Here is a 27,416-nt window from a genome sequence, read left to right as displayed (position 1 = left end):
ATGGGAGTGCACCCCGAAGCCAGCAAAGCCCCAGTTGATGTCCCCAAAAGGTCCGGCACCTGCTCCCGGAGTATCTTCTGCAACATCAAGGTAAGGAGCGGTGCCTGGCAGGGATGCTCTGCTTCCCCGGCGGGGAGGGAGAGGAGGATGCTGGCGTGGGCAGCGACCCCAGCCCAGCCCACGGGTCCCCGCACCCCTGCTACAAGCTGCCGGTAAAACGGAGGGCGTTCGCTAAGGTGCAGAATTTGAAACTCAACTCCTCGGGCGGACCCGGGTAACGCCGCTGAGGTCTGGCGCGCTCGGCGCGCGGGAAGGGCTGGGGAGCTCGGTGGGTTTCGGAGCGGCCTCCTTCACGGCACGTGGGCATCGCTCCCCGTGGAAGCGGCGTGGGCAGCTCTCCGTGGGCTGCGGAGCTTACCCACGGCATCCGGTACACGGCGTGCTGCTGCTTAGGGAATGATTAACCACATCCTGGTGCGAAAAGAAAACACTGCCCTATAACAACGCTGACTTTCTTCAAAAACCGCGGCGAGCAGGGCATTTTGAGCCACAGCAGCAGGTCGAAGTGGGGTTTCTGGTGCCGGCTGCCCGGTTTCTCACCCGCCACTACCAGCGAGGTGAGAGCTGTCATCTGAAAGCCAGTCCCTGCCTGCGCACCGGGCTCTCGAGCTCCCCGCCTGCGTGAGAAAACGCCGGCCGCGCCGGCCGCCCCGCGCCTTTCAAACCCTGCGAGCCGTCGCGCTCCCCCTCGAGCCGGTGCCGCCGCTCGTGCCCGGGGCGGGGGCGTGATTTCCCACTAGTGTTAGGGAATACGAGCGTGCGTTTGCTGCGAGAAAGGGTTTGTCAGCACTTCCCAGCCAGGCGTGTTTCCAGGAGCGCGCAGCCGTGGGGAGGGCGTCGCGGTCCGGGGTGGCTGTGGGTTTTATTTGCCACCCGTCTTTCCGTGCCTGAAGGATGGTGCTGCCCGCTCCTCTCCGGGCTGCGCTTGCGTGGGGTTGGTGTCCGGGCAGCGAAAGTTTCACCGAATCGTGGGGCCTCAACGGTTGCGTCGGGGTGCCGCGGGGTGCCGTGGGGCTGTTCCCAACAGGCTGCTCCTCCTGGGGGTCCCCAGGGCTGGAGGCATCGTCCCAGATGAGGTCTTCCAGCTCTACGTCCCTGAAGGCGCCCGCTGGCCGGGCTGGGCTACTCCAGCAGGTGACTCGATGGCCCTTTTTTGGCTGTGAGCTCCAGGAGGAAGGGCTTGAGACCACCCTGGGTAATTTAGGGCTGCCTCTGGGCTACTCTGACATGCCCCTGGAGGGGACTGCTGACCTGAGCCCTCCTCTGGTGGCAGTGCAAAAGGTGGCCCTAACCCCCTCCAGGTTGCTTCAGTAACGACCGCGGCTCGGGGGTGAGTAACCTCACCCAAAACCAGCCCTTCGTGCCGTTCGTGCTCTTTCCTGGAAACGCACGCAGCTCCCTTCAGCTGCGTGCTCACGGGGCGGCCGGCAAAAATAGCCTCCTCTGAAAAAACCACCGCCAAACCCCACGCCTGTTTCAGGAGGGAAAACTTTAGGGGTTAAAAAAACCAACGTCAAAAAAAAAAACCCAAACCCCAAAACCCAAACCAACAAACGTTAATCCATTTCTGCACCTCGTGGGCGGCCGCAGGATTCGGGCTGGGTGCTCCCGCACCCCACGCGCCCCAGGGCACTCGGTCAGGGGCTGCGTCCGGGACCTCCGACGGGTGTTTGGTGCGGGGGGCTGGTACAGGATTGCCCCTTTGCCGGCAGCAGGAGCTCTGGCTGCCTGCACCCATCTGCCCCAGCTCGAATCGACCAGCCCCCGGTGCCGGCTGTGGGGCTCAAGTCCTAATTTCCAAAGGAGCAAAGAGCCCCGAGAGCTCAGCCCGCTGAGCCTGTCCGGAGGGTCCTGGGAGGTGATTTTGAAGGGAGCGACCCCAGGAGATGCCACCAGAGACCCCCACCTCCCGCCTGCCCTGGCTGGTGCCAATGCAGCGGCACTAAGGGGAAACCAGCGTGTAAAAAGAAGCCCTTTCGTTTTAAAAAGTCAACCTTTTTTTTTTTCTTCTTCTATTTTGGCTAAATCAAGGGGAGCCAGCCCTCGATTTAGCACAGCCCGACACTGGCGCCGTGCAAGCGCGTTAAGAAACGGGTTGAGCTCTATCAAAACATGCTTGTTGGCATCGGACAGGCGATACGTACCATCCGGAACGGCGAGGAGTCGGGACACCCATCCCTTGGAGAAAAGTTCTTGGTTTTGAGACCGAATGTATATAAATTGATGGGCAATGACACCCCCCACCCTTTCCTGACCCGTTCGCTCTTCCTGTGCTGTGACATTTGTGTTAAAAAAATATATGTACATTTAAAACCACAAACTGCTTCCAGGCAGAAAAGTACTCGCCTGTGCGCGACTGTTAATCCTCTCGGCCCCAAAAAATCAGAGAAGTGTCAGGACTGAATTTCCAGGTTTGGGAAGCTGTTTTGCTGTGAACGCGTCCTCACAGAGGGCAAGGCGTACGGTAAACCTCCCGGTTTATATGGCTTTGTAGCTCTTGTTCGTACAAGAAGCCCTTGGTGCTGCGAGTAACGTATGACGTAAAGTTTCCATCCAGCACCGAATTGTGAGGGAAGCCGCTGGCATCATCCCACGCAGAGACAGGTACCATAAAGGGGTTTAGATTAATCGGACATGGCGTGTCCTCCTGTAAGCAATGGCAGTTTCTGAGCGGGATGGTATTTCCAACGCACCAAAAACCCCTAAGTCGTAGCAGGCTCCGAGTCCTCATCACAAAGCTCGTATTTATTCCCTGAGGCTCACGTGCCAGCATCATTTTCGGAGTGCCTTTTGCAGGGCTGGGGCCGAAAACAATCGATTATTTCTGCGGGCAAACCATCCTCCTCCTCTCTGTCCCCCGTGACGGGGACCACCGCCTGCCGCCGCCAGCCCCCGTTGCTCTCGGGGTGGTTTTTGGCACCGGCCCCATACTCTGCCTGGCAAACGCGGGGTGAAGCCAACCTTCAGGTGGACGCCAGCACCTGGTGGCACCAGGGACGCCAAGGGCCTCATGACCTAAAGGAACAAACCGGGTTTGAAACGCGGAGCAGAAGTGGATGGTTAGTCTTTCTGATGCCCAGGCATGGCCACGGACCCCGTCAGTGCCCCCCAGTCCAGAGTGGTAACCGCTGTCTCCAACCGTCACGTCCGCGGCCGCCTCGTCCCTTCAGCCAGCCGCTGAAAAGAAGGATTATTTCCAAGGTGTTATCTATTAGCAGTGCCTCAGATGTTTCGGCGGCTTCACCTTTATTGTCTCTTCTGTGGTTTTGCGCTATTTTAATTGATAGCTAATTGCTTGTTCGGGATCCCTAGAAAGACGACAAGGAGGAGAGCTTTATAAACACCTTGTTACTTAGCCGGGTTGGACGGGGTTCAGCTGGAAGCCGGTTAGCTGGAGAGTGCCGGGGAGCAGCGTGAAACGGGTGGGAGCGAAGGCAAAGGGAAGCTTCTACCCTGCCGGGACCGCCTGGCGTGGAAAAGGAAGCAGGAGGGTAACGGAGAGTTGTCGTCGGTTATGTCAGCCGGAGGGGCAGAATTAAATCGGGTGCTATATTGGGGCAGGGAGGGGGACGGTGTGGAAGAGCGGAGGAGAGGGGACCGCAAGGCCGGGAGGAGGCTGCGGGCTCTCGGCGCGTGATACGGATTTAAGGCGACCCAGGGTGACGATGTTGGGGGCATGCGGGGTGCAGCGGCCAGGAGCGGGGAGCTCTCCCCTCCCTGGGGAGGCTGGATGCCTTCTGCGGAAGAAATGGGGTCTGAGGTCCCGACAGCATCGGGGCAAGTTTGGGGGTTTTTTTTGTCCCTTCCTTTAAAGGGACTAAAGGAACTGGCTGAGAGGAGTGTATTTCAGAAGCGTGGAGATGTAGCAGTTGGGCTCTCACATCCTGTTGGGAAAGATTATGAATTGCTTTATTTAGCTGCCGGCAGGAATAGGAGGTTCATCGAGTCATTGGCCTGAAGACAGCACGGCTGCAGGTTTGGAGAGGGAAGCACCCAGAGGAGAAAGTCATTGTTGATTGGGGTCTTTGGTTTAAGCCGGAAAACCAAAGGATATTCCAATACTGGACGCTGTGCCAGCAGAGATGGCGAGTTGGGTTGAGCGTTCGCAGCAAAGAAGCGAGCAGGGCCCTTGGGACAAGTGGGGTGGCATGGGGAGAAGGACCCGCTGTGACCGGGGGTCTTCCAGCGCTCGTGGTGACGGTGCTGGCAACGGAAAGCAAAGGTTGGGTTTGGACAGAGCCGGCACCGTGTTCATGTCTGCCCTCGGTGGGGTCAGGTTTCAAAAGCGAAGAACCGCCTGGCCTTCACCAGCAACACCGGCAGCCGGGTAAGGAAAAAAGATGGGGAAGAGACAGATGGTAAAACAGGTTGGAAAGTTTAGTGGGATCAAGGTCTAGGAGACATGAAACAAGATAATTTTATGAGGGGCGAGGTGGTTCAGTGCCCAAACACAACCAAGGAGTGGTCAGCGTAGATAAGATTATCATGAGCGAAATGGGAGAGGAGTGTCGCTGATAGGGAGCGTGGGGCATGGCCCGGGCTGCAGGCGTGCGAGAGGAGTGTTTACACATGCTCGTGGGTCAGGAAAAAACGAAGCCAAGCTGAAGCTACCGTCAAGGAAGTCATGATCGGATCCTTGATGATGCACCGTAAAGAAAAGAGACCTTCGGGGGGGGGAACGAAAGAGCAAAGACCCAACCACGTAATCTACCTGCGCGCAAACCCTCGCGCCTCGGGCGCCGCGGCTCTGGTCTCAGCAGTGCTCCGCAGCCAAAAACCTCCTTTCCGTCTGATAGCCGCGGCGCGCGCCTGCGCGTTGAGGCAAGGGCACGTTTTTGTGCCCCCCGGCGTGCTCCCTCTACAGCGGCCGGGCAAAGCGGGGCTTGCACGGACCTCGCAAGGGCTCGGGGATACGGCGCAGGGAAATCCCACGTGTATGTCCACCGCAAAAAGAGCAAACGTTGACTTTGCGCTTGACAGCGGGGGGCTGCCGAGTGTGGATTACTTGGCAGTAGACAGTCATCACCGCAACGAACGATTGGGCAGCAGTGTGCTTCGGACAATCCCTAACCATTTTTAATTTTTTTATTAGTTTATTTTTTGCAGTAGGAGTAAAATCTAGGAGCCAACTTCTGCCACGGGACCACGCTCCAGGCTCAGAGGTTTTGTGCTGTGTGGCAGGGTATTTGGTTCCTTCTGTGGAAATGTTGCACTTTTTTTTTTTCTTCATCTTTCACAGTACTTTGTGATCTATAAATCTAGGCAGCTGCATGCAGGAAACAGATGCCAAGGAGGGATGTATTTCCCCACGCACGTCTGTGTACTTTTCAGTTCCAGATGATGTATTTCTTTTGGACCGAGTGATCTCGGCCGTCCTACTGCAGGAGGATCTCTTAGTGTAGTGAGTGTTGATCATATGCAAGCTCTAAAATAAACAGCCTGTCTTCTCCCTGACTATTAAAATTTTGGGGATGTTCCTATTACTTCCTAAAGTTCCCCCCTCCCCTTTCTTCTTTCCACTTGGAAGCTCTGGAGAGCAAAGCTGAAGGAGCCTTCAGAGGTGGGCAAGGTTGGGGTCTCCTGCTTTGGGCCATGACTTTCCACTAAGGTCAAACAATTTTGCTTTGGCCCTCTGGCCCCCAAAAGGCCACTCTAATAGTACTCTGCGGAGGGGAAGAGCTAACAGAGCATCCTTACTCCTGGCCTTCTCCAAAGGTTTACTCCAGCCCGATTAATTTTGCGCCTTTCTGGCGACGACTGCTCTTGGCCACGTCCTACCTCGGTGTCAGCGGGGAGCCGCTGGATCGTTCCTGTGAGGATCTCCGCTCCTCGCTACAGCCCCCCAGGCAGCTCTTGTGTCCATCTAACGGAGCGCGCCCCGGCCCTCTCCACCCACGCCGGCAGCGGCGCTGCCCTGGGAGGGCTGCGGGCGCGGAGGTTTGCGCCGCTGCCTGCACGCGGCAGCCGGAGCCGGGAGCGGGTGAGCTGCACCGTCAACATTCCCACCTTCTCTGTCTACGGGCAGGGCTGCCAAGGGGAAGACACTGAAAAACGAGGTGAGGAACGCCTTTGGACGTGAGTGCCGCTACCACGGCATGAAGCTGTGGAAGCAGAGCAAGGAGTTAACCCTTAACTCGCTCCTCCAGGTGGCAGAGAGGAAGGGGCCGTGGCCATGCCCCGTGTAGGAGCATCTCCCCAAGACCCTGGTCCCTGCAGAGCCGAGCCAGGCTGGAGGCAGTTCACTCCTTTGAGGGGAAAAAAAAAAAACAAAACCAAACCACAAAACTGTTTGTTTTTTTTTTTAACCTGGCCTTGACTCTGACCCATGTCCAACACACGCATGCTGAGGTTATCAAGCACTTCACGTTTGTCTGGGGTTTTTTTTTTCCTTATTTAACCCAACTTGCCAAGCATTTTATTGGCTGCCTTGGAGACTGAGGGATGCTCCCCAGCCTGCCCCCCGAAAAACCTCTTTATGAAACACTCCACCTTTCATAACGGGCTTTTCTGAAGTCCAGTCTCTGTGCACCCGTTTGTTGGGGCCGGCGCCAGTGCCTTCTCTCATGTAAGCAACGTGGAAAGAGGGAGGCAGGAGACAAGGGAATGCAGCTTAGCAGACCCCCCGTTATGTGACATGGGGTAGCGCAAGCGCCTGCTGCCTGCGCCCGCTGCCTGCGCCCGCTGCCTGCCCGCAGCGGTGCCTGCTCCCCGGCGGCAGCAACCCCCCTCTGACCCCGAGAGCCTCCAGCTTCCTCACCCTTCTCTGCTTTGCGGGTTCAGCACGGGGCCGGGAGACCCCCCTTCTCCTGCCAGAGCCTTGTTTTATTCCCTGTGAGCTTCAGGGAAGTAGAAGGGGTGCAAGGGGGGTCTTCTGCGGTGGCTGCGAGGGCCGAAACGCCGTCTCGGACCTCTCCCAGGAGGGCGCCAGCCCCCGCGGCCGGACCCGGGGTCCCACGGGGGTGTCCGGGCGCCGGCGCAGGATCCCAGCCTCGCGCCGGGGGGCTGCCTGCAGCTCAGCCTGCCCCCCCCCCCCCCCCCCCGCCCTCCAGGTCAAGGATTTGTTGAATGGGCCTTCTCTGAAGGAGGTTTGGGTTGGGGTGGACCGAACAGCTGCCAGCTCTCTGCTTTGAACCCGAGAAGTCTCGTCCAGACCACGGAGGGACCGGTCTCCTCCCTCCCCTGCGACGGGGGAGGGGGTCTGGGTTCTCTCCTTTGGGAAGAAGCGTTGCCCGGGGAGGTGCGGGGGGGGGAGCAGCGTGCCTGCCAGGGACCTTCCCCCCGGCGTTTGCTTCCCTTTTAAATGAAGTGCGTCCTGGAAAGGAGTCAAGTGGCTTGTATAAACAGCCTGGAGCCGGCACCGCTCAGGGCTCCGAAGGAAACTCGGAAAAAAAGCGGGGGGGATTAAGAGGGGATTTGGGAGGGGGTGCGGTGCACGCCTTTGGCCTCTCCGTGCTGCTCCCCGGCTGCCCGCGGCTGCTGCTCGCCCGCGGCTGCTGCTCGCCCGCGGCTGCTGCTCGCCCGCGGCTGCTGCGTGCCCGCAGGTCGGAAAATGCACCAGGCTCTGATGGAAGCATCTGCGCCGGGGGGTCAGCACCTCGTGTTCGTGGGAGTGTCGCCGACTCCTTAACCTCCCACCCTGCCCTCGCGTTCGCTGCCCTTGTGCCGGCTTCGCGTCAGCAAAACCTCCCTTCGAACGAGCTTGAAATCTACTTTTTCTTCTTTGAAACCCCTCCTTCGCCAAGTGCCGCCGAAGGGAGTCGGGGGGTAGCAGCCCCCGGGCTTGCGCGGCGGCTGCGTGGGGCCAGCGCAGCACATCTGGTGCTCTCTGCAGCTGGAAGGGACCGAGTCGGTCCCGGCTTCCACGGACCAGCGGGTTGCGGGGGGTCAGCATGAACGTGTGGGGATGGGGACGCGTGGGGAGAGGGGCAGGGATGGGAGAGACCCCTGAAGACCTGCAAGGGGCCACGGGAGAGCGGTGCCCTCCATCCCCGCCAGCCTCAGAGGTCAGCTCTTCCCAGCCGGAGCCGAGGCCGGGCAGTGCCCGGGCTCCGTTTGGGGAGCCCTCCAAGTAAGGCCCTCTCCCAGCTATTTGCGCTCAGAGCCTTCAAGGTTTGGGCCGTCGTTATGTTAATTAGAGTTGAGTCTGCTGAACGCGGGGGAGGTCTTAAATTGGGCACATCTCTCACCTATGGACAGCCGAAGTGCATCTGGAAAAGCCGAGCTCCAGCTGCACAAGTCTTGGAGCAAGGGCTGTTTTGCTTTGCACTGACTGTTTTGGGTGGCAACTTCTTCCCAAGGAAAAAAAAAAAAAAAAATCCCCTTTGCCCTTCCCCTCCCATCCTCCTGGCCCTCCCCCTCCAAGGGCTGAGGCTGCGGTGCGGGGCAGGATCAGGTCCCCTGAGCCCCCCTCCTGCTACCCCCCCCTCGTAGGAGCAGCATTTTCAGCAGGTCTCATGGGCAGGGGGGAGCAGGCGCTCCCCGAAGGCTTTCTGTCCCCTCGCTGGTGCTCTCCAGCTGCGTTTCTCCCATCTTGCCTTCCCTCGTGGCGGGCATCCCTGGCTCGATCCCAGGGATCCCGGGATCCGCGTCCCTGTTTTGTCCGTCCCCGGGTTACCACCGATGCATAAACCCATCTCAGGCCATCTCCTGCCAGCTCTGCCCTCTCCTGCCAGCTCTGCCCGTTCCTGCCTGCTCTCTCTCATCGGCTTGCCCCGCTCACCTCCTGCCCTCCGTCCTTTCGTGAAGCACACCCAGTGCTGGTTCCCCACGGTCCTTCTATGCCTCTACCTTCCCCCGTAACCCCGGCATTTCGGGGAGTCGGGCTGCTTCTCTTCCTCATCCTCCCTCCCCGCCAGCATCCTCTCTCCCCCCGAACACTTCTCATCTCCCCATCTGTCCCGGACATTTGCTGCGCTAAATCCAGCCTCGGTGACCCACCCTCTTCCCTCCCCGCTGGTAAACAGCTTCGCTTCTCCAGCTAATGCCTCGCACCGGGAGAGCTCTCCCTCCAGCTGCTCCGCATCCCAGGCGGTCCCGGCCCTCCGCTGTTTAGCCGGCGCTTCCTCACTCGGATGACTCCAGACCAGCCCGGCTGGACTAATTACACCTTGATCCCAGGTCAGGACTGGGGAAGGTGAAGGTGAAGGTGGTGGCTCCAGCTTTCACCCACAGGACCGTGCGCTGGGATGGGTTTTTGAACGTAGGAGTTGATAGCTGGAGGGTGTAGAGGTCATTCTGCTTCCAGAGTTTACTTTCAGATGTTTCACTTCCACTTCGTCCCCTGCCTGGGAGGGTTTCCCACGTTACACCCCGTGTTGTTGCTCTGCGGGTTTTTGTCAGGGCAAAGTCCCAGCCTGGGACTTTGTCCCCTCCTGCTTGGCTACCGTGGTGGCAGATGCCCTCCTGATGCTAGCCCATCTGCTGACACCCCTCCGAGATGTGGCTGGGGAGATGGCAGCTTGTCCCCGTGACCCTTCTTCCCTCTTTTTTGGTGTTTGCCTTTCTCCTTCTACTTTTCTGTGGTCTCCAGGTTGTTCCCAGGCTGCCGTCACGCTGCCAGGGCTCCATTTTCTCCTTCTCCTTCATCTCCGTCCTCTTCTCTCCTGCTGTCTGTCAGCATCTCTCCCATCTCTTATGCTTTTAGATGCCCAGCTGTGTCTTCTAGCTGGTGCTATCCTCCCTCACAAGGGAAGCTTCCCAAGAAGCCATCTTCTTGCCCATCTTCTTCTACCCAAATTCTCTTGCAATTGCTGGACCTTGCTCTGTGTCCTCCTCTGCTCCCCAAAAAGCTTCTCCACCCACCTATGGTATTTGCATCCTCCCTGTTGGGTGGACAATTTTGTTCTTTTTTCTGTTTTGTTTTTTTTTTTTTTATTTGGTTTTTTGGGGGTTTTTTTCACACAATGGGTCAGGGCTTCTGGGCGCTACCACCATTTCAAATAAATACCAATAAGGAGTTTCACTGCTCTCCTAGCCAAGGACATAAGGAATTTGTCAGCCCTTTGATCCCCCATTCATCATCTCGGGCTTCGCGACGTTATCTTTGTGGGACACGCTTCCGGTATTCAGCAAATATTTGATTTCCTGTGAATTTAAATAAAAAGACCTTTTCCCTTTTTTTTTTTGGCACTGTGTGGACGCATTCCATTCCAAGAAAAATAAAGGAAAACTGTTCTGGCTAAATATAGATCAAAAGACACTTGTGAGCTGCCTCTTGCATCCCCGGCTGAGACCGCTTTCCTCTCCCAGGCCACCCGGGCTCTTTCAACCACGCTTCTGCCCTGCCCCGTAAACTCTCTGTATTCCCTCCTCTGCTCCATTCGGCTCGGTTTCTGGCTCAGCTCATGGCCTGGCTCAAGGGAAAGGTGCTGTTTTTAGAACACCGTAGATGTCTTCCAGTAGTGAGACTACGTTGTGCATATTTCATCCTTTCCCTCCGGGGCTTTTAAAGCCCTTTTTCAACTCTTTCTTGCAACACCCCTTGGAGCAGGTTGTGTTAATTGGCTTTACAGCTGAGTGAATCCGAGGGGCCGACTGGAAATGCTGGATCTCAGGTAGTCTAAACCAGCACGGCTTCCTTTCAGCTGCGGCACGGCAGCTGCAGGGTGGGCTCTAACATGCTCTCAAGAGCACCCACCAAGTCGATGCAAAGTCAGGCCTGTCCCATTTGTCGCTGTACAACTCCCAGTGCAACAGGTCCTCCTCGGGTTGGAAGGCCGCTCTTGAGGTTTGCGCAAGGGTTGCCGCAGCGCAAATACCAACTAATAACAGTAAAGCAGAGGAAAGATAAAAACAGAGCTCCCCCTCTTCTGAACGCTGCATCGCTCTTTTTGCAAAGCTAAGTGAATCGGGGGCCCAGGACTGAGCCCTTCAGCAGAGCTGTCGCATGTCAGAGGTGCAGCCCTCTTGGCCAACTTGAGTCCGTGTGCGTATGACTCCCAAATCCCTCGCCTGGGACATGGTCGCCAGCACATCAGCAGGGCACTAACTGGGATGGCACTTTTTTTTGCCCGCAGGTGTTTGTGCTGTGCCACGGGCTTCTCCAGCTCTCCCAGCTCCTCTACAGCGCCAACTTCAAGAGCAGCCTCACCACCATTGAGAAGCGCTTTGGGCTCTCCAGTCTCTCTTCGGGTTTCATCTCCAGCCTGCACGAGGTAACTGGGTGAGAAGCTTGTGCGGGGGCCCCGAGGGGTGGCCAGAACGCAGGGGGACCCTTCCCAGAATAGGGTCTCAGGGTTGTTCACACCCGGCGCTTCTTTGGCCATGCCTACATGTGCTGGATGAAGCAGTTGTTGCTCTGCACTTGGACACCTCGTCACACTTCCACTTCTGCCGTACCGCATGCCAGGAGGTTGAACGTATGTGGTGAGGACGTGGCCTTGGAGGGCAGCAGCAGAAAGCAGGTTGCTTCAGAGGAGACCACTCCGCCCTGGGATGCCGTACATCTCCAGCAGAGACGTGGCTGGGAGACAGGGAAGATGCAATGTGATTCTTCTCCGTTGATCTGTGATTGTTGTCCGTTGATCACAGTTCTTACAGCTTTTGTGAGGAAGAGCATTTTATTACGAGTAGTATCCACACGACTACAGCTCTGTGAGCAACTTCCAGTAAAAGTATCTGCTTTCATAGTTTTCTCACTGGCCGTAGGAATGACCAAGCTTTCTCTGAAAGGAGACCCTGGCCAGCAGTCTCTCCAAGATCTATCCCTTTTCTCCAGTGCTCCCAGCTCCTGATGGCCCTGTGGCAAAGGACTGACCTTCACTGGCATGTTGCTGAGCTGGCTGAGGATTTTCTCACAAACACTTTCTAATCACTTAGTCCTCTGGAATAGGTTTTCTGGTTCACATTGTCATGAATGTCATGTCCTTTCTGGTAGCTCTTCAAAACCAACTAGCAAAAGACCAGCTGGCAGAGACTTTCTTTTGAAAAAGAAAAAGAAAAAAAAAAAGGAAAGAGCTGTCTGGCACAGACAAAGAGGTGCTTGGTGGCAGCCCACCTTGCGTACAGCTGGTCTTCTTGCATGGGATCCTCCACCAAGAGGCTGGGCACTGGGAGTCCTCCCGTGTCCTTGGGGAAGTACCTGCCAGGTCTTAGCTCAACAAGCACCTACATCTGGGGTTACAAAGACTGGATCAAAACCTGTTGAGGCCAGCGAAGGACTTCCACTGCTGGTTGTGACTAGGTCCGAACCACGCAAAGAAAGAGACCCCGGACGGACAGTTGTAACGCTAGTAACGATGAACTGGCATAATTAAGTCCTGAGTATCTCAAAGCTGTAGCCCACGATCTCCTTATCCACTGGAAAACTTACTTATGAGCATGAATGCCTGGCGAAGTAATGCCAAAGCAAACATCCGGTAGACCAGTCTGTTACTGCAAGAATATAAAGGGAGAAGGGTTGGGGTAGGACATAACGCCATGCTGCGAAAGAGTAACAGCTTGCAGACAACAGGCACATCTTCATTTCTCTGCTTTGGGAGAGGAATTTCTGTGCTTTACTCCAGCTCTGTGTGAGCTGCCCTGCCTGTCCAGGACCACAATCTTTTTGCATTGACGGCTGCAGCAATTCCAAGAACGAAAACCACAAAGAGACAAACAAGGCAGCACACGTAAACATAAATAAAGAGTTCTTAGCCATACATGCTGAGGTTAAAATAATGTTTGGCTTGTCCGAAGCTGACAAAGCCTGTGTAATGGTAATTTTATGGTGTTCATCCACTTGCCTGAGTAAACGGCGTGTTTTCATATCTTTTTAGCTGATCATATCTGCAGTCGCACACGTCCAGTTGCAATGAGCTGGACTTCGTAGCGGGGCTCTTGTCCGTTTAGAGGCGTGGGAATGGAGCTGGTATGCTTCATTGCTTGCTGTTCTGGGGAGAATTATGAGTTTGTGCCACATCCTATGGGCTGGGGGGCAGGTGTGGGTGCTGAAAAAAGCCCCAGCCAGGATCACAGGGCGGTTGTGAAGTTGTCCATGACAACAAGGGATGCGCACAGGTGACAGAAGCCAAGGAGTTGGCCTGCTGGCTTTCGATGAGAGGAGAGCACTGACTTGCCGTGAATATGCCGGGTGAAGGGCTGCCCCGTTCCTGCCCTTGGGGGGGTCAACCACCACCTGATAAGGTGGCTCTCCACCCACCCGGACACAGTCCTGGGGGTCCAGCTACCGGGTCTTGACTTCCTGCGTGGGGTCTTCTAACGTCCTCCCCGTTTCGCTGTGCCCTTTGCAGATCGGCAACGTGGTCCTCATCATCTTTGTCAGCTACTTCGGCAGCCGAGTTCACCGCCCGCGGGTGATCGGCATGGGGGGGCTGCTGCTGGCGCTGGGAGCGTTCCTGGTCACCCTGCCCCACTTCCTATCGGACCCCTATGAATACACCACGCTTAGCGCTGGTAAGTGCCGTCACCCTTATCGCCGTCGGAGCTGTCCCGGCACGAATCCATCTCCGCTTGCTCTGGGCTGGCTTACCCGTGCCTACCCAAAAAGAGGGGTTGCGCCCAGCGTACGCACGACTTCAACGCAGCATTTGGAGGGAAAGGCTTAAGGCAGAGATCTGCCATTTTAAGCCTGACTTGGGCGTAGCTTTGCAACCCCTTCTGAATGCAATAATTACATGTGTGATCCCTTCTGCCCCTTCCGGGCATGTCGTTCCAGCCACGGTTTCAGGTGCCGAGTGCTGTGGTGATGGTGAAGTACCTGAATTCCCCACAGACGCTCCTGAAGGCCTCCAGAGGGAGCATCCTGCTTCAAGCTCGGCGGGCAGGATCTCCTCTCCAGGCTGCCAAGACACCTCTCCCTCCCATCAGTGCCCATGGAGCTTGCCGTGGGGCTGAGACCCCCGAGCGAGCCATTTAGACTGGATATTAGGAAAAATTGCTTTACGGAGAGAGTGGTCACGCATTGGCACGGGCTGCCCAGGGCGGTGGTGGAGTCACCATCACTGGAGGCGTTCAAAAAACGTGTGGACGTGGCACTTCAGGACATGGCTTAGTGGGCATGGTGGTGTTGGGTTGACGGTTGGACTTGATGATCTTAAAGGTCTTTTCCAACCTCAGTGATTCTGTGATCATCCCACACGGACGCGCATGACCCAGGAGTATTTGTAAGGAGGCTCCGTGTTCAGTGGGAGAGCATATCCTTCCACGTGGATACTATCAAATAGACTTTAAAACCACTTCTTTAACTAGCTTAAAATCTCATTTTAAATACGCTTCTCTCCTGGCTGTGCCCCCCCATCTGTTTTCAGATCTCTAAGCGTGCCGTGTCCCTGCTCTCTGCACGGGTGGTGTGTGTCCCTCCAGCCTGCTCCGGAGCATCCTGGCAGTAGCTTTGCTTCCCATGGCATCAGAAGAGCCCCAGCCGCAGCTCTGAAGCTGCCCCTCTGCCTAGTGACGACAGCATTGTTATTAACGACGACATGTCATTTAGCTATCCAAAAAAGCCAGCCTGTGGGCAGAGCGCGCTGCTGACGGGGCAGCAGATTTGGGGCAGGAGCCCTGGGATGCAGGAGGTGCTGGTTCTGCTGGTTCACTTCACCTCTGGCTTTTGGGGGGCTGGCTCCGGTCTTCCCGAAGGGACTTCAGCCCCTGAACCCCCGGGATGCCGATGAGCCATAGGCTTGGCCTTGAAAGCCCTAAGGCACCTCGGCCGGTGCCAGCCGGGGAAAGCCTTCCACCTCTAGTCAGAAGATGCTTTCTCCTGGGAAGGCTTTGAGCCCTGCGCGTTGCATCCCAGCCCCATCCTCCGCGCTCCGGGAGCCTTGGCTGTGCCAGGGAGCTGCTGGGTGGCCTTAGGCAAGTTGGTCCCTTTAGTTAGGTCCTGACTTTGCCGCAGCTCAACAGTTTTGATGCAGTTCGGTGCAAACCCCAGACGGGGAGCAAAGCACAGCGAGGACGGAGCTGCTCGCAGGTGCCTGACCGTCCCTGCGCTCACCAAAGGGTTAGAGATCCTCTGGCTTCGCTCCTCCGCGTCAGCTTGGGGAAATCTGGCGCCGCCTCGGCTGATCTGCAAGCCCAGATCCCATGAAACGTGATTAAAGGCGATGGCGTGGGGCTGAGAGCGTGCCAGCGCTCACGCAGAAATGTGAAGACCAGCTCTCTGCTGGCTCGCAGCTGCCTCCCCGCTACGCAGCCTCAAATGTCTCCGTGTTTTTCGAGTTGGCCGGTTTGGAAAGTGGATCAGGCATCAGATGCCAAGTTTTCTGGCAGCTTAAATCCATGCGTCAGGCTATGAACTGGTCAGGATTTGGGCCAGGGGCTGCTCTTACTGCGAAGGAAAGAAGTTAAAGGAGCAGGTATCATCTTGCTCCCTGCCTGGAGCCATGCGTGTCTTGGCCCGGTATTTACAGCCCAGGGAGGTTCTCCAGTCCTTGTTGGAGTCTGCACGGCAGCCTTGAGCAGGGAGAAGACCTCCCCACGCCTGGACGATGAGATCCTTGCTTCGGAAGGAGGGCTGCTCCCGAGCGATGAAGGCAACGGAGATTCCGGGGCAGGCGATGCCCTGGAGAGCATCGCTCCCTGTTCCTGTCCGGCTGCCGCAAGGGAGCAAAGACCCTTGATAAGGTTGAGCTTGCCCGAGCGCGGCCTCGCTCCACGGCGTGCAGTCTGGCACCAGAGGCTCCTGTGGCTCTCGCTTTTGCGGCGGTAAAATCTTTATTAGAAAAAGAGGCTCCTTCTGCCCAGCAACGTGGACCCTCTAGACGACGTGGCTTCGAGCAGACTTACGTAAGGATTTTTGTGGTGACCTACTATTAGGAAAGTGCTGCCACGCTACGCAAATGAAAAGCCCTAATCACCTGACAGATATTTGGGTTTGTTTTGTGTCTGTTTGCGCAGAAGTGTAGAAAATCCACAGTTACTACACGAAAATTCCTATCACATCTTTCATGTTAAACTAGTTACAAATAATAACAAAAAAAGCAAAAAGAAAAGCCAGAGTGGGAAGAAAAGTCGAAAGACCAGGACTTACTCAGTTTGCTCCGTAACGCCTTTTTTTTTTTTTTTTTTTTTTTTTTTTTGGCATGAAAACCAGTTTTTCATCCATGAATATTTAGGCTTTTCCACTGGCCTTGACAATCTCTGTCGGCTTTTATCAGTTGGCTGGGTCCAAAGTTTGCTGCGGCTTTGAGGGAGAGCTTTTTATCCTCTGCTGACAGCTCGAATGCAGCTCGCTGGAGCTGGGCTGCAGGGCTGACCCTTCGCGGGAGAAGTTAATTTTCTTCCACACTCTGTGACCGGCCCGGCTTTAAAAGTTTGATAAAAATCACAGCCCGGTTGTTTGCTATGCTGACCGCGGTGTAATACCCCAAAGGAAGGGAAAGGTGATGAGAACTGCTAAATAAAATGAGCAATCCATCCGGAATCCAACAGCATGTGCCTACTCAGCAAGTCTGGGAGATTCCCGGTATTTAGCGATTTGGCGTGGGAGGAGGCAGGGGACGTGCCCAGCGTTGTAATGCTCATCCTTCTGCCTTTCAGGTAACAAAAGCCAGGTCCAGGCTGAACTCTGCCATGCGGAGAATAAGCTTGTGTGCCCGAACACCACCCAGGATCCCCAGAAGGAGGCCAGCAGCATATGGGCAATGATGGTCATCGCCCAGCTGCTGGCTGGAATCGGGACGGTTCCCATCCAGCCCTTTGGGATATCCTACGTAGATGACTTCGCAGAAGCCAACAACTCCCCGCTCTACGTCGGTAAGTGGGGCCGTTGCTGTTTTGTTTCCTCCAGGCCTTAGAGGTGAGACGTAGAGGTGCTCATCTTGAGAGGAACCTGTAGGCGCGAGTTGAGCAGCCAGTGGGACTCAGATGAGATCCTCCCCCGTTAAAAGGCTGGGCTCTCTCTCCTCTTGGTAGCCAGCAGTTCTCTGGAGGGTTACGTTCATGGTGTGGGTGTTAGGAAGCCAAAGAATCAGGGCAAGGAGATGAGATGGATGAGCAGGGCCTTCTCCCTTGTGTCTGTGAGAACTTATGCCATCCATGGGGGGGAAAGAGTAGCTCAGAAACCTCCTCAGGGGCCGTCTCCTGCTCTCACTGAGCATCAGTCGATCGTGGTTTATCCAGAGGTACGGCAGCCTGCAGGAGACAATTAACGCAGGTTTTGCATCGAGGGTTCAAAGTCAACGTTTCTGCCGTCAGATGGGTCCCGGCTTGGTGGGAGCTCCCAGGCTCAGGAGGATTTCTTGATTGCAGAGAGATAGGTGCTGGCTTCCACGTTAAACTGCATTTTTTTCCCTGTGAACGGCAAAACCCACCTGGTGCTGGCCTGCCTACGTGAGCTTTGAGCCCAGTCCATAAGTTATTTAAAAACCTGATTCCTCCTGCTGCCAGACAATGTCTTTAAAGCAGCCAAAGGTGTCAGAGTGATTTAGGAGTCGAAAGCGGATGTTCCAAACTAAGGCAAGCACTGATGGAGAAGGAAAGCCTTTGGGATTAGACTCCCAAGGACAGGCTTTGGACAAGCACTGGAGTGCTTGGCAGGGTCTCCAGACCCACCCAGCTATGCTTTGCTCCAGGCTCCTGCTGGAAAAGGCTGCTCCGCCACCTAAAAGCTCTGCAGAAAGTCTCCGGGGCGGGTAGTACTCACTCTTCTCAGCTCAACTATAGTAGCCTGGGCTGGCAAAAGGAGGGACGGGGCATCCTTGTCTTCCCGCTGCGGCGAGGGGTCACTGTTCCCAGGACCTCTGAGTGCCCTTTGGATTCCCAAACCCACAGGTCCTGAAGATGAAGGAAAATGGGACTGGCTTGTTCTTTATAATACAGGTGCTCACTTTAGGGCCGTGGGAATGCCCGTGTCAGGCGGGATACGGCTACTGTGAGTCTGGGTTGCCTCAATACGACGTAAATACCGTTGCCCTTTGAGTCTTGTTTCGGTTTAGGTCTCAGCATCTTCCTGTGAACGGGAATATTACCGTCTAGGTGTGAGGTTAAATACTCCTTCCCTAAAGACCCTGCCCTTCAGCGCTTAGATTTATGTTGTAGGAACAAAAGCGCTGCTTTGCCTAATTGGGGGAAAAAAAGAAAAAGCTTTGAAAATAGGTGCACAGCTGAGGCACAGCAGTGGGATCAGGCGCTTTCACGCCCAGTGTGCCCACAGGCTCCAGACCAGCAAAAATGCACAGAAACGGTCAATGCGGCTCAAGCAAACTGTCTCCTTTCACACATCTTAAGAGGGTGGTGCAAAGAGTTTCCTTCAGGGAGGAAACTTGAATGCTTTCATTCCAAAGAAGTCGAAAGGAAACATTTTTGACCTTACGGGTTAGGTCCAAGTTATCTGTTTTTTGAACGGGATAGTTCAGCTGCACCGAGGGTCATCTGCTGGCCTTTTTGCTCTCAGCATCTTTCACCTCCCCTGAAGTTTGCACCAAATCTTTTTGCTTGGGTCTAAGGACTGGGATGGCCTTGTTTCCTTGGCCTCCTGTAGGAGATTACGGTCTCCGTCACCTGTGGGAGCCCAGACGCCACCGTCCCTGCCGCTCCCTGGGGTTCCCCCCTTCGTCACAGTGAATCATGGATATTCACGGTGTAGCTGACGACTTTTGGCGTGTCGGCAAAGGCTTGATCGCAGCAGAGCAGAGGGGCTTTTTCTGCAGGCAGCTGCCTGCCCTCCTCCTAACCCTGTTAGACAAACACCATGTGCAGTGTCTGAGCAATGGGCATCTTCTCCTCACCTGCCGCTCGATAAAAGATGGTTTCTCTCCTCTGCATGGTGTAACACCGTTCCTGCCTCACGTGGGAAAACAAAAGCCGTATCTGCGTTGAAGCTGCGGTTCCCTGCTCACGCTGGCTCCCTCTGCTCCCTTTTCTCAGCCATCCTCTTTGCCATCGCCGTGTTTGGCCCTGCTTTCGGATACTTGCTGGGATCCGTGGTGCTGCGGCTCTTCGTGGATATTGGAAGAGTTGACATCGGTGAGTATTTCTCAAGTAGCGACGGTCGTCCTAAGAGCCTTCGGTGAGTCAGGAGGTCACTTTGAAATGACAGAAGCCACCAGTCCCGTGACCCACAAAACCCACTCCCCTGGAAAGACCTGACCTGGAATAGCACCTCCAGGGCACTTCTCCGCTCCATCTCCCCCTGAGGAAGGCTACAGGTGGTCCTGAAGCTACCACTGAAGTACAGCCCTGCAGTAGAGACATTTCCGTGTCCTACCGAGGGTGCTGCACCGAAGCACTGGTGGTTGTGGCTGGGGTCTGCCCACTGCCACCACACTGAGGAAGTACCACACTACCCCAGCGCGGTGGTGGAGAGGAGCAGGGACATCCGAGGCATCCAGGGATGGAAAAGACAGCCACAGGGCAACCACTGCCCTATGGGTGCACGGGAAGGCTTGTGTCTACTCATCCTCTTCCCCTCCTTCACTGGCATCTGCAGAGAGAGGGACCAAGCCAACGCCGCTGCCACTGCAGGGCTTATTTTCTTTATCTGCGGTGCGTGCTTATTATTTCTGGTAACTTAATCACTAAAGAATTCTCCCCAGCTCCATCATTAATGTGGCTTTTCCTGTGTTTCCTTAGAGAGATCAGAGCTCGCCTGACATTTTTGTCCGGTGCCTGATAAGAATAATAAATGAATCTGGGGCAGGAAACGGCAAAAAGCCTTGGCTCGCTTCCTGCAGTGGCCCCTGCCTGGTCGCTCCGTGATGACGTCCAGGCTCTGGAGTGGAGTGGTCCTGTTTGGGGAAGCGGGGCGATTGTTTCGGTGGGGCGTGGGCTCCCCTCCTGCCGCACCCGGAGAGCTGCTGCTGGTTCCTCTCCCCGTGGGAGATGCGGTCCCCACACCATTAGCCCAGCAGTCTGCCAGCCTCCCGCAAGCATCGCCTGGCCCGGCCGAAGGATGTCTGTGCTGGAGACGGAGCGGCTCTCGCCTTCTCCTCCTTTTTCCGGAGAAGGCGCCCCAGCGTTTCATCCACTCGGAAACCAGGCTCATTACCAGCGCTCTTCTGCCAGCACAGGTCCTTCCCTTGGTCCCTCCAAGCAGAGAGTGACCAAGCCTGGAACAATGGGAGAGCAATTTTTTCCAGGAAAGTGGCTGTGCCCTTTCCCCGGTCGCCGGCTCAGCATCCCTGGCAGGCGGCAGGGTCCGAACCCACCGCGTGCCTCAGGCAGAGGAGGATGGAGTCGGGCCCCCGTAATCACCGCCTCGCTGGCCGGCTCAGCGGGGAAGGGTTGAACCCGTGCCATCAGCATACTTCCATGCTGACTAAATCCCTCCTGCAGTCATGTGGGAGGCTCGGCGCAATTGGGATGGGGAGTGCCGGATCCTGGCTAAGGGGAAAGGAGGTCAAACACGACCAGGGCTGGTCTTGCTACCAACACTGGTGGTGGCTCCCACCTCCATCCGTTTGCTCTTCCATGCCAGCGGAGAGACACTTGGACACTGCCCACAGGTACCCTTCGTGCTCCACCGGTCCACATCTGCACGAACGTTTGCCCCTTTCGCCCTTAGACAAGCTGGAGCAGAGCTCTTATGGTGGGTCCTTGTGTCTTGCAGCTACAGTGGCCCTGACACCCAGGGACCAGCGGTGGATTGGAGCCTGGTGGCTGGGACTGCTGATATCCTCGGGCTGCTTGGTGCTCACATCCATTCCTTATTTCTTCTTCCCTCGGTACATGCTGAAAGGAGAGGTGAGACCTCATCTCCAGAAGGCCAGAACGTCTTGGTGCCAGGGCTGCGCTTGGGGAGGGAATACCTGTCCCCAGAGGAGAGGGGTGGGAGGGAGGAAGGGAGCCCAGCAACCCTTCTCAGGTGTGGTCAACTTCTCACGAGTGAAAAGTCCTTCAGACAAGCTCTGTGCCTCTAACACAGTGAAGGGCCAGAGCCTTCCCTTCCTCACCGTTAGTGGAAAGCCAGAACCACCCCAGCTCAGCGGACCAAAACCAGACCTCGAGCCCTTCCCACTCGCTGCATTGACAGCATCTGTTGGGAAGGTTTGGGGTAGACCTGCGCCTTCCCTGGGGTAGGGCGACGACTGGGTGGCTTCTGGTGGTTCCTGCATGCAGTCCTCCTTGGTAGGGGTCTGCCTGGGGGGACTTGGCCCTCCTGGGGTGTCTGACCTGGTTCTGCTGGTGGTGGCTGTATCTTAACTCCCCACTGCAACACGCTCTGCGAGGTGACACTCCCCTGATGCCCGCAGCACCGTGATCTGTGACAGCCCCTGCTCGGAGCAGAGCATCCTCAAGCGTGGCATACACGGGAGCAGCACTGGGATAAAGCTGGGCAGCGGGGTTTGATAAATGGGCTTTTCCTTTGGGAAAAAAATGGCAGAAAAGAGACAAGTTTCCCATTAAAACAAATCTTAAAAGACGCAAAACTATCAAAACATTTCATTTCAGTGTTTCCAAAGCCAAGTCCCACTGCTTTAGTTTCAAAAATAGTTTTGGTTTGTTTTGAAATTGTTTAATCATCGATTCTTTAAAGGTCAAAATCAAACCCAAAATATTGTCTCCGGCTTTCATGTTCAGACTTTCTGCAGAATTACAAAAAAGAGGTGTCTTGTCAGGGTTGGGGAGAGGAAAACTTTCCAAAAAGCCTCTTAAAACCTCTCCAAGCAGGACAAGCTTCTGCCTTCCAGCTCTGCTCAAGGGCTGCCGTGATTTTTGAGATAGTTCGCCCCTTCGCTGCGGCGGGCAGGAAAACCGTGGGGCTTGGCGCGAAGGCAAAAGCACCTGGGAGGGACCCTGCTCCTCCCAAGCCCCGCTGCGCGCCGGGACGGTGCCAGCCGCCCATGGCTGCTCCCCTCTCACTGCGGGCTGCTCTTCTTTCCCCCTCCAGGACCTGAACGCGGAGGCTGGCATGCTCAGGAAGATGGAGAAGGGGGTGGCTGAAGAAACCTCCCTGCTGGAGTTCATAAAAAGTAAAGGGCTGGAGTTTACAAAAGTGATCGGGGGCTCCGGGCCATGCTGGGTGGGTGGAGACCACCACACCAGCCTCTTCAAGCTGAGGGTGCTTGTTGGGGGCCTTTGAGTCTCTCCACCACGTTGCGTGGAGATGCCAGGGCCAGCTCAGGCACCTCAAGTGCTGTGGTGCGCCCTTCCCTCCGGACCACGGGGAGGGGGACGCAGCCGCCCTCTTGCTACGGGACCGCGCTGTCAAGGTCTGTGGAGCCTGAATCATCTCTGAAAGTTGTTTTCAGGGGCTTAAACGGCATGAGCATGCTGGAAGACGCTAGCCGGGTGGTTTAACCCACGGGCCCAGGAGAGGGCATGGGGCTGCCGGCGTCACCAGCCGTCGCTTTGAGAAGGTCGCCGCACTGCAGCTTGCGCCAGTTTGTTTATGCGTAGCTGAAACGGCCTTGAGTAGGCATGTCACCGATGAGAGGGACCAGTTTAATGACTTACGTTAGCTCCATGGCGACTTCTTTCCAGCTAAAGCCCCCCCCGCCCCGCTCCTTCCCTCTCCATCCAACCGCAGTGGTATCTTGGGGCTGTCAGCTCCTTCTTCTCTACCTCACTGGGCTTCGACGAAGGGTCTCCGCGGCACGCTCCGCTCGGAGGGGAGAGCTCACTAGAGCCCGGATAAGCAGAGCTGCTCCTGAGGAGCCTGGAGTCAGTCTGCCTCTGCCAAAAGGCTGTCCTGGCCGGGCAAGGGGACGTGATGTCCCACCAGGAGAATACGTTGCGTTCGTCAGCTGCAGGAGCCAGACCCCGCCGGTGCGCAGCTGGCGGGGCGCTGCCAAAACCCCTGCGGCTTTGTTTTGTTCACACCGCCCGCGGGTACGGCTTCTGCTCCAGAAAAGCAAACACACCCAGGCGGGGAGGGAGGGTGGTGGGCAGAGCTGGCCCTCCACCTCGTCCTCGGGGCACTTTGGCCAGCTGCCGGGACAAATTAGGGTGTCTCCCCTTCCGTTCTCCCATGGCCTTAGAACGTCTCTTGCATTAACTCACTGGGAACAGTCTAAGGGTGGTTGGTTTTTTTCACAGTACGAACTGCTGGCGTGAGGATCGGATGGCCTAAACACATTTTCCCTGCTGTTTCCCTGTAGGATTCCCGAAGATTTTTCTCAGGCTCCTCCTCAACCCCCTCTTCATTCTCCTGGTGCTGGCTCAGTGCAGCTTCTCCTCAGTCATTGCGGGACTCGCCACCTTTCTCAACAAGTTCCTGGAGAAGCAGTACGGTGCCTCCTCCTCATACGCCAACTTTCTCATAGGTGAGCACAGTTGGGCAGCGGCTCTACACATGAACGGGTGCAACCACAGGGTGAAAAATATCCATCGGCAGGGAGCCACCTGCCCGTATTCCCCAGGCTTTTTAGTCCCATGGGAGGAAGTCATTGGAAACTCATTTTCAGTTGAGACCTTGGGATAACCTCAAGGCAGTCGACGATTCTTCCTCTTTCCTGACCTGAGACACCTGCAGAAGGCCAGGTTGTCTTGCAGCCTCTCGGAGACTGACCACATTTGTTCTCTAGTACTTTTAGACTGGATATTAGGAAAAATTTCTTTATGGAGAGAGTGGTCACACATTGGAACAGGCTGCCCAGGGAGGTGGTGGAGTCACCATCACTGGAGGTGTTAAAGAAATGTGTAGACGTGGCACTTCCGGACATGGTTTAGTGGGCATGGTGGTGTTGGGTTGACGATTGGACTTGATGATCTTAAATGTCTTTTCCAACCTTAATGATGCTGTGATTCTGTGATTCTCTCGCTCTTGCGGGCCAGCAACCGCTCTCCTTGAAAATGTGCAGGGGTGAAAATATGCAGGGCTTCACCACAGGGGTGAAGCAGGTCTAGATCACTCCGATGCTTAAAGAAGTTGGGAAGAGCAAGCGATTATGCATCAAGCTTGATCTTGCATCTCTAGGCTAGGCTTCTGAGGCTGAGGTTTCTCATAGGTGCTGACTGCCTTGGGTTTCGGTCTTCTTGGGTAACAGTGGGGTCTGTGGGTTCTCCCAACCACCATGACGTCCACAAAGCCACTACCTCCACCCCCTGCCTGCAGAGAGGTGCTTGGCAGGCAGAACCCCAGCTAACAAACACATTCATTCCTCTGCAGGAGCTGTCAACCTGCCAGCAGCAGCGCTTGGGATGCTCTTAGGAGGAATCATCATGAAGCGCTTCGCCTTCTCCCTCCGGGCCATCCCCCGGTTTGCTGTGGTGGTGCTCGTTTTCTCCATCCTCATCTGCCTGCCCATTTTCTTCATGGGCTGCTCCACAGGGCGCATTGATGGGATCTACCCGCCCAGGTAACGGCAGGTGCTTGGGTTGTTTCCAGCTTCTTGTTCCTCCACCTCTTGACTTGATTATCCATGGAGCAGGTTACATGCAGATGGAGGGAAAGAGGCCATAGACATCGCTCCACTGCTTGCTCCTTGATCCCACTGCCTGGAGGAGATCTAAACACTATACAGCACAGAAAGCTTGGGAGGGCTTTTATTCCTGATTTTCCGTACCAAACAAGCAGGGTGTATTTTTCATTATGGATTATGGAAATTAGTAGTACTAGTGCCCGTGTCCACATCAACCCCACACATGGACACCTCACGCAACTCCCTTCCTCCAGCTGGACATCACCTTTCTCCTCACCTGGGTGGAAACTTCTGGCTCTTACTGTGTCTTTTTAAAATAAAAATGCTCATTCCCCAACGTTCTGCCAGCAAGGGGCTTTTGTACGAATGTTTCCCTTCGCCAGCACTAAGCCTCATGTCCCAGGGGTATGGTGGAGGGGTGAGGGACAGGGCAGTCTATGCACTTCTCCCACTTAAAAGTCACTTAAATAACCATGAAGGAAAGCCACAACACCACTCTGCAAACTCATATGTGGGCAGCGTGTTTCTATTTTGCTCTGAGATCCGCACGGCATGTACCATGAATTCAGGAGTGTATGGAAGTCCACCAAGGCACTGGCATCTCAAACTCTGCGTGAGAGCAAGGCTTTGAATGTGAGGAGGTTCCTCAGCTCAAGATCAGGTGCTGCAAGTGCTCAATTTTGGAGGGCACCTTGGCCTCACAACGTTCACCTCTTGCCGCCGGTGTCAGTTTGACTGCCCGTCTTGGCTCCTCTGCGACACACCAGTCCCGACGGGCTTTGCTGATGTAACTGGGAGCTGCTGGAGGGACTTGCATGGGAAAGGAGGCTGTTGCCTTGTATTACTTTGGAAACCTCCTCCCTTGCGACAGTGCATAACAGCCTTTTGCCTGGATCCCCAGGTAGCTGTGGGCTACATGGACGGGTGAACGTGAGCTCTGCCTAAATCCCACCGTGCCCAAGGGCAAGTCCCTGGTGCCGACTTCCCACAGGAGATGGACCAGCTCAATCCTACCATGCCCAGGGGCAGGCCCCTGGTGCTGGCTTCCTGCAGGAGATGGGCAGTGCTGCTCCACCAGATGAACTCCCTTAGGTAGTAAGGCAAGACAGGACAGATATTTGGTTTGTCCTCTTGACTTTCACGCTGTCGTCAGGCTTGTTTGGAAACAAGCCCGCTTCCAGTTTCTGTCTGAGTGGTGTTTCCAGCTTGGTCGGCTCGCACATCTGTTTGTGCAGTTCTGGATGGAGCCCAGATACGTTTCTCCAGGCATTTGGCTGATTAGTTTTCAGCTGGGGGGGGGGGGGGAAAAAAAAGTAAGTGTATGAGTACTTGTTTGCAGACATAATATAATTACTGCTAAGTTCACTGTACACTTGCAGAGGTACCTGCAGGGGATCAGGGTCTGGCAGAAGGCCAGCCCGCTGCTGGCAGCATCCCAGCACAAATAGGAATGGGAAAACTGGTGGACTAGTAAGAGGGATTTTTCTTCCTCCCTGTCCTATTTCTTAATTTTTAAAATTTTTTTTTCTCCTCCTTTTTGGCAGTACATTGAGTTCCCAGCAGCAGGTTAAGACGCCAAGTGGGTGCCACTGCTCCGAGCACATCTTTCACCCAGTCTGCGGAGAAAACGACGTGGAGTACATCTCCCCCTGCTTCGCTGGCTGCACGAACGGCACCGCCAATGCGTCCACTCCCAAACAAGTGGTGAGTAAGAAAGACGAGTGGTTTGCAAAGCAGAGTGCACCTTGCTGGCTGGTGACAGCGGAGGCTGCGGCGGTGCTGTAGGAACCTGGCAAACGCCATAACGTGGGAGAGCCTTTGTGAGCTGGGGAGCAGGGAGGTCTACCAGAGGAGCTGAAGTCCTGAGAAGGTGCGGTGGAGGATTGCTGTGGAGTCTGGGGGAGAGATGGCGACGGCAGCGCATCCCATTGCAGGATGCCCTGGTGGTGCCTTAAAATTGGAGCTGAGGCTCTCATCAGTCTTCTGCAAAGCGATGTGCTCTGCTGCGTCGCTAAAAACCCTCCTCTTGGCTTTGGGAGTTTTACGTTTGTTTTTTTTTCCAAACGTTTCCAACAGATCTACAAGAACTGTTCCCTGATCCCTGCTGGGAAAGGGCTGTCCTCCGCCAAGACAGGCTCCTGTCCTCTCAGCTGCTCCCACATGCTTCTTCCTGCCATATTCCTCATCTCCTTTGCTGCCCTGGTAGCCTGCCTGTCCCACAACCCCCTCTACATGATGGTTTTACGGTGAGCGATGGGCAGGGAGGGCCGCACGGCACTGGGGGAAGCGTGATGTGACGGGTTCCCCACGCTGGGGTCAACGGTGCCTCTTAAACGTGCAACCAGGCCAAGGTGCTTGGCCAAATACGGAGCTGCCGTGGCAGCGCTGACCTCCCATCGCTTCTCCCCTGCAGGGTGGTGAACCAGGACGAGAAGTCATTTGCCATTGGAGTCCAGTTCTTACTAATGAGGCTGCTGGGTGAGTGTCCATCTCCTAACGAGGCTGGGGGCGGGCAGCAGGGTGCTCAGAGGCTTGCTTGAACCCCAGGAAGGGTTGAATCTCCTTGAGGACAGCAGGCAAAGCGTGCGGGCAGGGCAGGGCGCGCAGCCTGACTCCGTCCTCTCTTCTCCAAAGCCTGGCTGCCGGCTCCAGCCATGTTCGGTGCCCTCATCGACTCCTCCTGCATCTACTGGCAGAAGCAGTGCACCCAGCGCCGGTTCTGCGCCTACTACAACAACGACTTCCTCCGCAACAGGTACCCCTGCCGTGTGTCCCTCCGCAGCGGGGATGACCACGGGGATGGTCCCCGGCTCAGCCTGGTGCCGGCTGGAGGTGCCACCTCCAGCCACGGCGTCTCCCTGCTCTTCTCCCGACAGATACCTGGGGCTGCAGGTGGGCTACAAGGTGGTGGGCACCGTCCTCCTGGCCCTCATCGGCTGGAAGGTGAAGAGGAGCAAGGAGTACAACGTGCAGGAGAAGGCAGCGGGGCTGGTGTAGCCCACCCGAGGACTGACTCCACACCCCCTGTTACCCACTGCCAGTACTTTGTCTTTTTTGGGTTTGTTTTTCCTTCTAAGGGAGCGACTTCACCTTAGCAGCTCTTGAGCTCCTCTCCTG

General features: G+C 55.9%; 1 protein-coding gene across 1 annotated transcript; it reads left to right on the top strand.

Annotated features, from left to right (window-relative positions):
• Nucleotides 1–27,379, top strand: SLCO2A1 (solute carrier organic anion transporter family member 2A1; the record flags this gene model as incomplete). The annotated part of the gene is made up of 14 exons (XM_082003863.1): nucleotides 1–90; nucleotides 11,076–11,213; nucleotides 13,290–13,452; nucleotides 16,537–16,752; nucleotides 18,865–18,963; nucleotides 20,546–20,679; nucleotides 21,827–21,908; nucleotides 23,037–23,201; nucleotides 24,047–24,236; nucleotides 25,844–26,003; nucleotides 26,376–26,545; nucleotides 26,713–26,777; nucleotides 26,934–27,054; nucleotides 27,176–27,379. 14 exons carry the CDS (start codon nucleotides 1–3, stop codon nucleotides 27,294–27,296), a joined length of 1,914 nt encoding a protein of 637 aa, XP_081859989.1. The 3' UTR covers nucleotides 27,297–27,379.
• Between the last annotated feature and the right edge of the window lie 37 nt (nucleotides 27,380–27,416).

This window comes from Phaethon aethereus (assembly GCF_964289735.1).
Source record: "Phaethon aethereus genome assembly, chromosome: 9".
Taxonomy (NCBI): Eukaryota; Metazoa; Chordata; class Aves; order Phaethontiformes; family Phaethontidae; genus Phaethon; species Phaethon aethereus.
This window is presented reverse-complemented; position numbering and strand designations above follow the sequence as displayed.